At 38.9% G+C, this 13,664-nt stretch overlaps 1 protein-coding gene across 1 annotated transcript; it reads left to right on the plus strand.

Moving 5' to 3' along the window:
- The first annotated feature begins 12,500 nt into the window (after positions 1–12,500).
- Positions 12,501–13,439, plus strand: LOC129519642 (olfactory receptor 4F21-like). The gene has a single exon (XM_055340406.1). The coding sequence runs from the start codon at positions 12,501–12,503 to the stop codon at positions 13,437–13,439; it is 939 nt and encodes a 312-aa protein (XP_055196381.1).
- The last annotated feature ends 225 nt before the right edge of the window (positions 13,440–13,664 follow it).

Genomic DNA, 13,664 nt, shown 5'->3' on the forward strand with positions numbered 1-13,664 from the left:
TTTTCGTATATGGCTTTTAAGATGCTAAGGAATGTTCCCTCTATCCCTACATTCGGAAGAGTTTTGATCAGGAATGGATGCTGTATTTTGTCAATGCTTTATCTGCATCTAATGAGAGGATAGTATAGTTCTTGGTTTTTCTCTTGCTGATATGATGAATCACATTGATCGTTTTACGAGTGTTGAACCAGCCTTGTGTCCAGGGGATAAATCCTACTTGGTCATGGTGAATAATTTTCTTAATGTACTCTTGGATCCTATTGGCTAGTATCTTGTTGAGAATTTTTGCATCCATATTCATCAGGGTTATAGGCCTGTAATTCTCCTTTTTGGTGGGGTCTTTGTCCGGTTTTGGAATTAAGGTGATGCTGGCCTCATAGAACGAATTTGGAAGGACTCCATCTCTTTCTATCTTTCCAAACAGCTTTAGTAGAATAGGTATGGTTTCTTCTTCAAACGTTTGATAGAATTCCCCTGGGAAGCCATCTGGCCCTGGACTTTTGTGTCTTGGGAGGTTTTGATGACTCCTTCAATTTCCTCCCTGGTTATTGGCCTGTTCAGGTATTCTATTTCTTCCTGTTCCAGTTTTGGTAGTTTGTGGCTTTCCAGGAATGCGTCCATTTCTTCTAGATTGCCTAATTTATTGGCGTATAGCTGTTCATAATAGGTTTTTAAAATCGTTTGTATTTCCTTGGTGTTGGTAGTGATCTCTCCTTTCTCATTCATGATTTTATTAATTTGAGTCTTCTCTCTCTTCTATTTAATAAGGCTGGCTAATGGTTTATCTATCTTATTAATTCTTTCAAAGAACCAACTCCAGGTTTTGTTGATCTGTTTCACAGTTCTTCTGGTCTCGATTTTGTTGAGTTCTGCTGGAATCTTTATTAACTCTATTCTTCTGCTGGGTGTAGGATCCATTTGCTGTTTTTTCTCTAGCTCCTTTAGGTGTAAGGTTAGCTTTTATATTTGAGGTCTTTCCAGTTTTTGAATGGATGCTTGTATTGCGATGTATTTCCCCCTCAGGACTGCTTTTGCTGCATCCCAAAGATTTTGAATGGTTGTATCTTCATTCTCATTAGTTTCCATGAACCTTTTTAATTCTTCCTTAATTTCCTGGTTGACCCTTTCATCTTTTAGCAGGATGGTCCTTAACCTCCACGTGTTTGAAGTCCTTCCAAACTTCTTGTTGTGATTTAGTTCTAGTTTCAAGGCATTATGGTCTGAGAATATGCAGGGGACGATCGCAATCTTTTGGTATTGGTTCAGACCCGATTTGTGACCCAGTATGTGGTCTATTCTGGAGAAAGTTCCATGTGCACTTTAGAAGAATGTGTATTCAGTTGAGTTTGGATGTAAAGTTCTGTATATATCTGTGAAATCCATCTGGTCCAGTGTATCATTTAAAGCTCTCATTTCTTTGGAGATGTTGTGCTTAGAAGACCTATCAAGTATAGAAAGACCTAGATTGAAGTCACCAAGTATAAGTGTATTATTATCTAAGTATGTCTTAACTTTGGTTATTAATTGATTGATATATTTGGCAGGTCCCACATTTGGGGCATATATATTGAGGATTGTTAAGTCCTCTTGTTGGATAGATCCTTTAAGTATGATATAGTGTCCCTCTTCATCTATCACTACAGTCTTCGGGGTAAATTTTAGTTTATCTGATATAAGGATGGTTACCCCTGCTTTCTTTTGAGAACCATTTGGATGGTAAATGGTTCTCCAACCTTTTGTTTTTAGGCTGTAGGTGTCCTTCAGTCTAAAATGAGTCTCTTGTAGACAGCAAATAGATGGATCCTGCTTTATTATCCAGTCTGACACCCTGAGCCTTTTGATGGGGTCATTAAGCCCGTTCACGTTCAGAGTTACTATTGAAAGGTATGAGTTTAGTGTCATCATAATATCTATTCAGTCCTTGTTTTTGTGGATTGTTCCATTGGACTTCTTCTTAAAGGGGAATTTTAAGAGTTCCCCTTAAAATTTTTTGCAGAGCTGGTTTGGAGGTCACATATTCTTTCAGTTTCTGTCTTGGAAGCTCTGTATCTCTCTTTCCATTCTGAATGAGAGCCTTGCTGGATAAAGTATTCTTGGTTGCATGTTCTTCTCATTTAGGACCCTGAATATATCCTGCCAGCCCTTTCTGGCCTGCCAGGTCTCTGTGGAGAGGTCTGCTGTTACCCTAATACTCCTCCCCATAAAATCAGGGATTTCTTGTCTCTTGCTGCTTTAAGGATCTTCTCTTTATCTTTGGAATTTGCAAGCTTATGTATTAAATGTCGGGGTGTTGAACAGTTTTTATTGATTTTAGGGGGGGAATCTCTCTATTTCCTGGATCTGAATACCTGTTTCCCTTCCCAGATTAGGAAAGTTTTCAGCTATGATTTGTTCAAATACATATTCTGGCCCTCTGTCCCTTTCGGCGCCCTCGGGAACCCCAATTAAATGTAGGTTTTTCTTCCTCAGGCTGTCGTTTATTTCCCTTAATCTATCCTCATGATCTTTTAATTGTTTGTCTGTTTTTTCTTCAGTTTCCCTCTTTGCCATCTACTTGTCTTCTATGCCACTCACTCATTCTTCCACCTCATTAACCCTCGTCCTTAGGACTTCTAGTTTGGATTGCATCTCATTCAATTGATTTTTAATTTCTGCCTGATTGGATCTAAATTCTGCAGTCATGATGTCTCTTGAGACCTTTATGCTTTTTTTCTAGAGCCACCAGTAGCTTTCTAGTAGTGCTTCTGAATTGGCTTTCTGACATTGAATTGTAATCCAGATTTTGTAACTCTGTGGGAGAGAGGACTGTTTCTGATTCTTTCTTTTGAGGTGAGGTATTCCTTCTAGTCATTTTGCCCAGTGTAGAGTGGCCAAAAACAAGTTGTATTGGGAAAAGGAGAAAAAGGAGAGAAAGGAGGAAAGAAAAGAGAAAAAGAAAAAAGAAAAAAAGGGAAGAAAAAGAGAAAGAAAAAGAAAGGGAAAAAAGGGTGGGGGAAGCAAACAGAAATCAAAAAAGCAAAAAAAAAAAAAATGGGAGTATCTTCTGATTATGTATACTTTAAGTTCCTTGACTTCCCCTGGAACTTGTCCGTCTAGCTGGTCTTGTGGGGGAGGGGCCTGTTGTGCTGATTTTCAGGTGTTAGCACTTGGGGGAGCTGCTCTGCCCCCTGCCTGGTGCTGGGCTCAGTGGGGGTTGTTCACCCCGTGAGGCCCCAGGAGGAACAACCGCAGTTGCGGGGCCAGCTCTGCAGCCCTGGAGTCACCTCCCGCAGTAGCTCCAGAGCTCTCGGTCTGCAGGGCCTGGAGGCTCCGGGGCGGGCCGCTGATCTGCTCAGCTCGGGGCAGGAGCTTCCTTGCTGTCCTGGGCCCTCCCGGCCTCTGCCTGTCCCGGGGGGAGGCCGGATCCTGGGCTGTGTCCCGGCGCCCTGTGCTCCGGGGCCTGTGCTGTTGGATTCGCGCTCCTGCCCCGCAGCCCCCTCGGCAGAACCGCCGCCTGAGCCCCTCGGAGCTGCTCCGGGTCCCGCTGTGCGCGCTGCAGCCCTTAGGGAGCTCGGCGCACTCTCCCAGGGCGCAGGTCCCTGTTAGTGTCCCTGGGAGCCCGAGGGCATCCCCGCCCTCCTGGGTCCTGCTCTAACTCCCTGCGAGCCCCTTTCCGCCCGGAAAGGTTGGTGCAGCTCCTGCTTCTCCGGGACGGGGCTCTCCTGTCCTGGGGACACTCGCCCCGGCCTCAGCCCGGCTCCTCGCGGGGTCCCTCCCCCTCGGAGGCCTTTTGTTTCTTTATTTCTTTTTCCCCCATCTTCCTACCTTGATAGAAGCGCGAACTCTTCTCACTGTAGCATTCCAGCTGTTCTCTCTTTAAATCTCAGGCCAAATTCTTAGATTTTCAGGATGATTTGAAGGTTATCTAGGTAATTTGGTGGGGACAGGTGATTTGGGGACCCTACTTTTCCGCTGTCTTGCCTCTCATCCTTCCTAAGTTTTCTTTTAGGAATGTAATGGTTTCAGGTAATCTATTTTAAATTCATTTTCAAGAATTAATTTAAAAATATACAAAAAAAGAATGTTGTAGCATAGGGGTCTAGTTTCATTCTTTTACATAAGAATACCCAATTAGCACAGCATATGTATAAGAGACTTGTTTTCATTGAATATTCTTGGTTCTTATTTCAAATAGTAGTTGAATGTATATGCTCGGCTTTATTTCTTTTTTTTTCCAAGTGCTTTTTTTTTAAAAATAAATTTATTTTTTATTGGTGTTCAATTTGCCAACATATAGAATAACACCCAATGCTCATCCCATTAAGTGCCCCCCCAGTGCCCGTCACCTAGTTACCCCCACCCCCTGCCCACCTCCCTTTCCACCACCCCTAGTATACAATGGAGTATTATTCAGCCATTAGAAACGACAAATACCCACCATTTGCTTCGACATAGATGGAACTGGAGGGTATTATGCTGAGTGAAAGAAGTCAATCGCAGAAGGACAAACAGTATATGGTCTCATTCATTTGGGGAATATAAAAAATAGTGAAGGGATCCCTGGGTGGCACAGAAGTTTGGCGCCTGCCTTTGGCCCAGGGCGCGATCCTGGAGACCCGGGATCGAATCCCACGTTGGGCTCCCGGTGCATGGAGCCTGCTTCTCTCTCTGCCTGTGTCTCTGCCTCTCTCTCTCTCTCTCTCTCTCTCTCTCTCTCTCCCCTGTGTGTGTGTGTGTGTGACTACCATAAAAAAATAGTGAAAGGGAATAAAGGCGAAAGGAGAAAAATGAATGGGAAATATCAGAAAGGGAGACAGAACATGAAAGACTCCTAACTCTGGCTTTATTTCTGAGCTCTGAATTCTGGTCCATTGTTTTATTTGTCTGTTTCTATGCCAGTACTATCCTGTTGCAATTACTATAGCTTCATAAATAGCTTGAAATCAGGAAGATTGATGCCTCCTGCTTTTTCTTTCCCAAGATTTAACTATTCAGTCTCTTCAGGTTCCATATAAATCTTAGGAGTGTTTCTTCTACTCTGTAAAAAAAAAATGCTATTGGAATCTTAATAGATGTTTCATCAAATTTACAGTTAGCATTCAATACTATGGAAATTTCAACAATACTAATTCTTTTAATCCATGAATATGGAATACCTTTCCATTTATTTGTCCCTTTTTCCCCAGAAATGTATTATAGTCTCTGAAGTGGTGATTTTTCACCTGTTTGGTAAAATTAATTCCCAAGCATTTTATGGTATTTTTGATGCTATTGTAGAATGGGCTTGATTTTGTTATTTCTTTTTCAGAAAATATGTTGTCAGTGTACAGAAATGATACTAAATTTTCTATATTTCGTATCCTATAACTAAAATGAATTTGTTCATTAGTTCTGTTTTGTTTGGGTTTTTTTTTTTTTTTAGGAACAGGCAGTGATCCAAACTTGGCCTATGGGTTATAATTTTTCAACTCCCAATCTAGAATAACAGTTTTAAGGTTTTTCTTTCGTTCAACAGTTCATCACGGTCCCATACCACTTTTGTCTGGTTAGACTCCACTATGATTAAAGAATAGAATAGTTTCAACAAGATATTTATTTATTCATTTGTCCATTCAATACATTTTTAGTGTTACATGATAGATTTTGGAATAAGTAAAAGATAAATCATTTTGAATGGGAAAGAATCATGAATGTTTATGAGAATACCACCCTTGCATAAAGCATCTTGCTTGTTCTGGGAAAAAAATATTTATACATATGGCTCAACTCTCCCATTCCATAAATAAAGGCATCTGCAATAATTGTGGAAGACTTCTCACTCTTCCCAAACGAGCATATCTAAGTAGGCTCACATTTCCACATTTCCTGATTTAAATGGTACTTATTTTCTGCCCATCCACCATGTTATATTGTCTAATATACAGGAGATATTCAAACACTGATCTTTTTTTAAAAAAAAAAAACTCTCATCACCCGGAAGCCCTCGTGGCCCAGCACTTTGGCGCCGCCTTCCACCATGGTGTGATCCTGGAGACTAGGGATCCAGTCCCGTGTCGGCCTCCCTGCGTGGAACCTGCTTCTCTCCCTCTCCCTCTGTCTGTGTCTCTGCCTCTCTCTCTCTCTCTCTCTCTCTGTCTCTCATGAATAAATAAATAAAATAATAAATAAATGAAAACTCTCATCACCAAGTAACTCTTCTGATATTTTTTTCTCTTGGGAAAATTAACATGGCTCACAGACCTGGTTCCCAGGAGGAATCCACAAAAGCTAGTTATTAGAGATCTGAGAAACATCAATGGGTCACTAACACCTACTACTAATAATTAACTGTATTCTCATTGGGAAGAAACATATATTTTGTCTTGGATGTGACTATACTACAAAGCAGAAATGAAAATTTTTGAGTTTCTACAAACGCTGCTGCACACCTTAAAACAGAACAGGTGGGTAAAAAAAAAATGCTCCTAATGTTGAGCAATACCACAATAAACTCTCTCTTCTTATACTTGCATTCTACTTTCTGTTTCTTTTCCACTTGTATACTTCCCTTCTGTCACTAGTTATTCCATACTTTTTGAACACTATTCTTACTATTGTAATTACAAAATTAAATTATTATCTAAGAAAGAGATTTCTGAAAGAATTAAGATTTTTTGCTGTCCCTTTGGTGGATTAATATCTCAAGGATCTTGCATCCATCACCACTCCCTTCAGCATCTTATGTGATATTCCATGTTTCCTATTGTGAGGATCAAATATGGTAAATATGTCTTGCCCACCCAATTCCCACTCATGCTTCTAACAGACCACATAAATGGAAATGATTCTTTGCCCTCATCCAGGGAATGCTGGGGTGAGTCAGTTCCCTCCACTTGGCATATCTGACAAAGCTTTTGATGATGTTAGCCAATGACTGAGTCAAGAAGTAGAGGGATAATGATAAGAATGAATATGACTTAATAGAATTAATGTCCATCAGTTGTGAAAAGGACCTCTATTAGAAGCAAGTTAAGATGGTTAAGAGGAGAAATTTTAAAAAATCATGAATATGATACAATGACAGGACATTGGCAAAATGAGTTTTGGACAGCTTTGCTTTCTTGTGTTTTCCGTTTTAGTTTGGTTATAAGTGATCTTGCCCCTGAAGAAGTGGGAATTTTCAATCATTAAATTTGAAAGACCTAAGTTCTATCTGATTTTCTGCATTACCTACTTAAAAATGTTCCTATGTTCTGAATATTAAAGTCAAAATATCCAGCAAAGATAGCAACTATCTCTTTTGAGAATTTAGCTCCAAAGAATTTCTGATTCTTTAACATTTTCAAAGAACAAAAAACAACTAAAATTTTTTTAACTGATTTGAATTCACCTTCATTTCATATATACATATATTTTATTTGTGTAACTAAAATTTTTTTATTTAAACTCAATTAGCCACTAAGTAGTACATAATTAATTTCAGATGATAGTTTTCAATAATTCATCAGTTGCATATAATAGCCAGTGCTCATCACACCACATGCTTTCCTTAGTGCCTATCACCCAGTTACCCCATCCCCCCACCCAGCTCCCCTTCAGCAACCCTCAGTTTGTTTCCCAGAGTTAATGAGCACTGGGTGTTATTCTGTATGTTGGCAAATTGAAAACCAATAAAAAAATAAATTTATTATTTAAAAAAAAAGAATCTCTCATGATTTGTCTCCCTCTCTGATTTCTTCCCAGTTTTCCCTCCCTTCCCTTATGGTCCTCTGCAGTATTTCATATATCCCACATGTGAATGAAACCATATGATATTTTTATTTTTTATTTTTTATTTTTATTTTAATATATTTATTTTTTATTGGTGTTCAATTTGTCAACATACAGAATAACACCCAGTGCTCATCCCGTCAAGTGCCCTTTCAGTGCCCACCACCCAGTCACGCCCCCCCCCCGCCCTCCTCCCCTTCCACCACGCCTAGTTCGTTTCCCACAGTTAGGAGTCTTTCATGTACTGTCTCCCTTTCTGATATTTCCCACTTATTTTTTCTCCTTTTCCCTTTATTCCCTTTCACTATTTTTTATATTCCCCAAATTAATGAGACCATATAATGTTTGTCCTTCTCCGATTGACTTACTTCACTCAGCATAATACCCTCCAGTTCCATCCACGTCGAACCAAATGGTGGGTATTTGTCGTTTCTAATGGCTAATATTCCGTTGTATACATAGACCACATCTTCTTTATCCATTCATCTGTTGACGGACACCGAGGCTCCTTCCACAGTTTGGCTATTGTCTACATCGCTGCTATAAACATCGGGTTGCAAGTGTCCTGGCATTTCATTGCATCTGTATCTTTGGGGTAAATGCCCAGCAGTGCAATTGCTGGGTCATAAGGCAGATCTATTTTTAACTCTTTGAGGAACCTCCACACAGTTTTCCAGAGTGGCTGCACCAGTTCACATTCCCACCAACAGTGCAGGAGGGTTCCCTTTTCTCCACATCCGCTCCAACATTTGTGGCTTCCTGCCTTGTTAATTTTCCCCATTCGCACTGGGGTGAGGTGGGATCTCATTGTGGTTTTGATTTGTATTTCCCTGATGGCAAGTGATGCAGAGCATTTTCTCATGTGCTTGTTGGCCATGTCTATGTCTTCCTCTGTGAGATTTCTGTTCATGTCTTTTGCCCATTTCATGATTGGATTGTTTGTTTCTTTGTTGTTGAGTTTCATAAGTTCTTTATAGATCTTGGATACTAGCCCTTTATCTGATAGGTCATTTGCAAATATCTTCTCTCATTCTCTAGGTTGTCTTTTAGTTTTGTTGACTGTATCCTTTGCTGTGCAAAAGCTTCTTATCTTGATGAAGTACCAATAGTTCATTTTTGCTTTGGTTTCTTTTGCCTTCGTGCGTGTATCTTACAAGAAGTTACTGTGGCTGAGTTCAAAAAGGGTGTTGCCTGTGTTCTCCTCTAGGATTTTGATGGAATCTTGTCTCACATTTAGATCTTTAATCCATTTTGAGTTTATCTTTGTGTATGGTGCAAGAGAGTGGTCTAGTTTCATTCTTCTGCATGTGGATGTCCAATTTTCCCAGCACCATTTATTGAAGAGACTGTCTTTCTTCCAATGGATAGTCTTTCCTCCTTTGTTGAATATTAGTTGACCATAAAGTTGAGGGTCCACTTCTGGATTCTCTATTCTGTTCCATTGATCTATGTGTCTGTTTTTGTGCCAGTATCACACTGTCTTGATGACCACAGCTTTGTAGTACCACCTGAAATCTGGCATTTTGATGCCCCCAGATATGGTTTTCTTTTTTAAAATTACCCTGGCTAATTGGGGTCTTTCAGATTCCACACAAATCCTAAAATAATTTGTTCCAACTCTCTCTTTGAAGAAAGTCCATGGTATTTTGATAGGGATTGCATTAAATGTGTAAATTGCCCAGGGTAACATTGACATTTTCACAATATTAATTCTTCCAATCCATGAGCATGGAATATTTTTCAATCTCTCTTTGTGTCTTCCTCAATTTCTTTCAGAAGTGTTCTGTAGTTTTTAGGGTATAGATCCTTTACCTCTTTGGTTAGGTTTATTCCTAGATATCTTATGCTTTTGGGTGCAATTGTAAATGGGTTTGACTCCTTAATTTCTGTTTCTTCAGTCTCATTGTTAGTGTATAGAAATGCCACTGATTTCTGGGCATTGATTTTGTATCCTGTTGCACTGCCAAATTGCTGTATGAGTTCTAGCAATCTTGGGGTGGAGGCTTTTGGGTTTTCTATGTACAGTATCATGTCATCAGCGAAGAGGGAGCGTTTGACTTCTTCTAAGCCAATTTGAATGTCTTTAATGTCTTTTTGTTGTCTGATTGCTGAGGCTAGGACTTCTAGTACTATGTTGAACAGCAGGGTGAGAGTGGACATCCCTGTCGTGTTCCTGATCTTAAGGGAAAGGCTCCCAGTGCTTCCCCATTGAGAATTATATTGGCTGTGCTTTTTCGTAGATGGCTTTTAAGATGTTGAGGAATGTTCCCTCTATCCCTACACTCTGAAGACTTTTGATCAGGAATGGATGCTGTATTTTGTCAAATGCTTTCTCTGCATCTAATGAGAGGATCATATGGTTCTTGTTTTTTCTCTTGCTGATACGATGAATCACATTGATTGTTTTACGAGTGCTGAACCAGCCTTGTGTCCCGGGGATGAATCCTACTTGGTCATGGTGAATAATTTTCTTAATGTGTTGTTGGATCCTATTGGCTAGTATCTTGTTGAGAATTTTTGCATCCATGTTCATCAGGGATATTGGTCTATAGTTCTCCTTTGTGGTGGGGTCTTTTTCTGGTTTGGGGATTAAGGTGATGCTGGCCTCGTAAAATGAGTTTGGAAGTACTCCATCTCTTTTCTATCTTTCCAAACAGCTTTAGTAGAATAGGTATGATTTCTTCCTTAAACGTTTGATAGAATTCCCCAGGGAAGCCATCTGGCTCTGGACTTTTGTGTCTTGGGAGATTTTTGATGACTTCTTCAATTTCCTCCCTGGTTATTGGCCTGTTCAGGTTCTCTATTTCTTCTTGTTGCATTTTGGTAGTTTGTGGTTTTCCAGAAATGCGTCCATTTCTTCTAGATTGCCTGATTTTTTTGAGTGTAGCTGTTCCTAGAAACCATATGATAATTGTCTTTCTCGATTGACTTATTTCATCCAGCATAATACCCTCCAGCTCCATCCATGTCGATGTAAATGGTGGGTATTCATCTTTTCTGATGGCTGAGTCACATTCCATTGTCATATATACGTGTATTTTATATAATATATATATTACTATGTTCAGAAGTATAACTACAATGTGTTACCATCTAACACTCTTATAATACCATCAACTATATTCTCTATGATGTACATTACATCCCCATGACTTATTCATTTCATAATTGGAAGCCTATACCTCCCGCTCCCTTCATTCCTCTCTGTCCAACCCTCTGCCACCCTTGTCTCTGGCAACCACCAGTTTCCTCTCTGTATTTATGAATCTATTTCCACCTTTTCATAATTTTTATTACAAACACATGGCCAACTTAGAAAAATACAAAATATACATGATCAATCTTTCCAATATTAAAATTACCTCAAATGTCATTATCCAGTGATCTTGAGATGTTGATGTATATATTTACATATTTTTGTAGTGTATACTTGTAAAGAGCATATCATATAATACATACTTGTAAGAAATTTTGGTTGCTTTACAATTTAGTGAACATGTCAACAAATTTAAATTTGCACCATTTATAATAGCACACTCATTCAAATATTAATCTTATCAATTCCCGTTTATGCATGTCTTCTCATATCTTCTTTTAAATGTGCTTTTAATTTTTCACTTTAGATTAAATAATGAATGAATCCCAACATGTACTTTATACATATGTATATACATCTCCAACTTTTCTAGTTATCCATAGTGATAATAGATACTCCCTTTGAAAAAATTATTATAACAATTTTACTCACCTTCAAATAGCATTTTAGCTGAACTAACCTTTAACTAAACTTTAACCTTTAACTTTAATGACTCTTTGGGATCCTGTAGTTTTTACATGCTCTTAGTGTACATTGACTAAATATTTTATCTCAGTGAAGACACCATGATCTCTCACTTCTGTGCTTGAATTGCATTACACATTACTCATTACACATTACTCAATGAGTTCTTACTCATTGCTTGAATTGCATTACACATTACTCATTACACATTACTCAATGAGTCTTACTCATTACACATTAATGATTAAGAACTCATTAATCCTAGAATAGACCTCTCAAGAGTACAAAATCTCTCAATACTACCAAAGTACTGAGAAGCCCTTTTTCTGTGTTTTCTGACACTGTCTTTGGGGTCAGGAGGGTCACTTGATTTAAAGTGTATTTCTCCAAGTGATTCGTTGCAGTCACAAGTATTGTGAACTATCAGAATACTAAGCCTTTTCATTTTGTGTAAGCATTCCTCTTAGATTCAACACTCTTTCACTCATTGTCTGGTGACTATTCTATGAGTGATTAATGCCTGAGATCTCACAAGTGTAAGTAAAAGAATAATCAGAGAGTACATTCTATTAGAATATATGTATACAACTGTGATTAACTTTGAATATTCAAAGTATGGCTGACTATTCATGATACAAAAGCTATTTTCTTGAATATATATGAAAAAGACTAAATAAGCACAATGAGCATTGTAAAGAGACTCGCTACCAGAAGGTATTTTCTTTTTGCTCTTAATTCCTCCATATTTCTAAATAATATTGTTTCCTTTTCTCTCCAGTCTAACTTTTGATTATCTCATTTCTCCTACTCATCTTCCTTTCACCTGCCCTCTCTGTATGTTTTCCAATAGTACATTTTGGCATTTGCAACATAGTTCCTACAAAAGCATTGATAGGCAAACAACATATCAGTGTTCAGTTCCCATAGTTCTCAGTTCTTCCTTACTTCCTACCCTCAGAATACTTCAGCATCTTCTCTACTGATTGAGCCAATGGATGCAGCAAATGACTCTGTGGTATCTGAATTTGTATTGATTGGACTTTCAAATTCATGGGAGATGCACCTTTTTCTCTTTTTGTTCTTCTCTGTGTTCTATGTGGGAATTATCTTGGGAAACCTCTTCATTGTGTTCACGGTAATTATTGACTGTCATTTACACACCCCCATGTACTTCTTACTGGCCAATCTCTCCCTACTTGATCTAGGTTTGTCATCTACTACAGTCCCCAAAATGATCTCTGATCTTTTCACTGACCTCAACATCATTTCCTTTCCAAAATGCATGATACAGATTTTTTTTATTCATGTCATGGGTGGAGTTGAGATGGTGCTGCTCATAGCCATGGCATATGACCGGTACACTGCAATCTGTAAGCCTCTCCACTACCTGACCATCATGAGCTCCAAAATGTGTGTCTCCTTTGTAGCAGCTGCCTGGATAGTGGGGATAGTTCACGCTGTATCTCAGTTTGTTTTTGTCATAAACTTGCCCTTTTGTGGCCCTAATGAAGTAGATAGTTTTTACTGTGATTTTCCTCGGGTCATGAAACTTGCTTGTGTAGACACTTATAAGCTAGAGTTTGTAATCATTGCTAACAGTGGGTTTATATCCATGGCTACCTTCTTCTCTTTAATTATATCCTATATCTTCATTTTGGTCACTGTCTGGAAACGTTCTTCAGGGGATTTATCCAAAGCATTTGTTACACTGTCAGCTCACATCACTGTAGTGATTTTGTTTTTTATGCCATGCATGTTTCTCTATGTGTGGCCTTTCCCTACGACATCACTGGATAAGTATTTATTCATTGTGGACTTCGCTATCACACCCCTCTTGAATCCTGCCATCTATACATTAAGAAACAAAGACATGAGAGTGGCCATGAGAAGACTGGTCAAAAGGATTGTGGGTCTTCATGGGATCTCATAATGAATGGAGCAGATCTACATACAACATGCTGCAGGCTCACCAGGAACACCGCAATTCATGTGACTGTCATTGTTACTATGGTAAGAACTATTATTTGGAGAAATAGTTAACAAAGGTCCACCTGTAAAAACTGATTATTGAATCAAGGGTGATTTTATTTTGCTAACCACAGAGAATAAACTGACTTCACCTACTTCCATCATGAGGAATGATGAGAATAGAAAA

Source organism: Nyctereutes procyonoides, unplaced genomic scaffold (assembly GCF_905146905.1).
Source record: "Nyctereutes procyonoides isolate TBG_1078 unplaced genomic scaffold, NYPRO_anot_genome, whole genome shotgun sequence".
NCBI classification, from domain to species: Eukaryota; Metazoa; Chordata; class Mammalia; order Carnivora; family Canidae; genus Nyctereutes; species Nyctereutes procyonoides.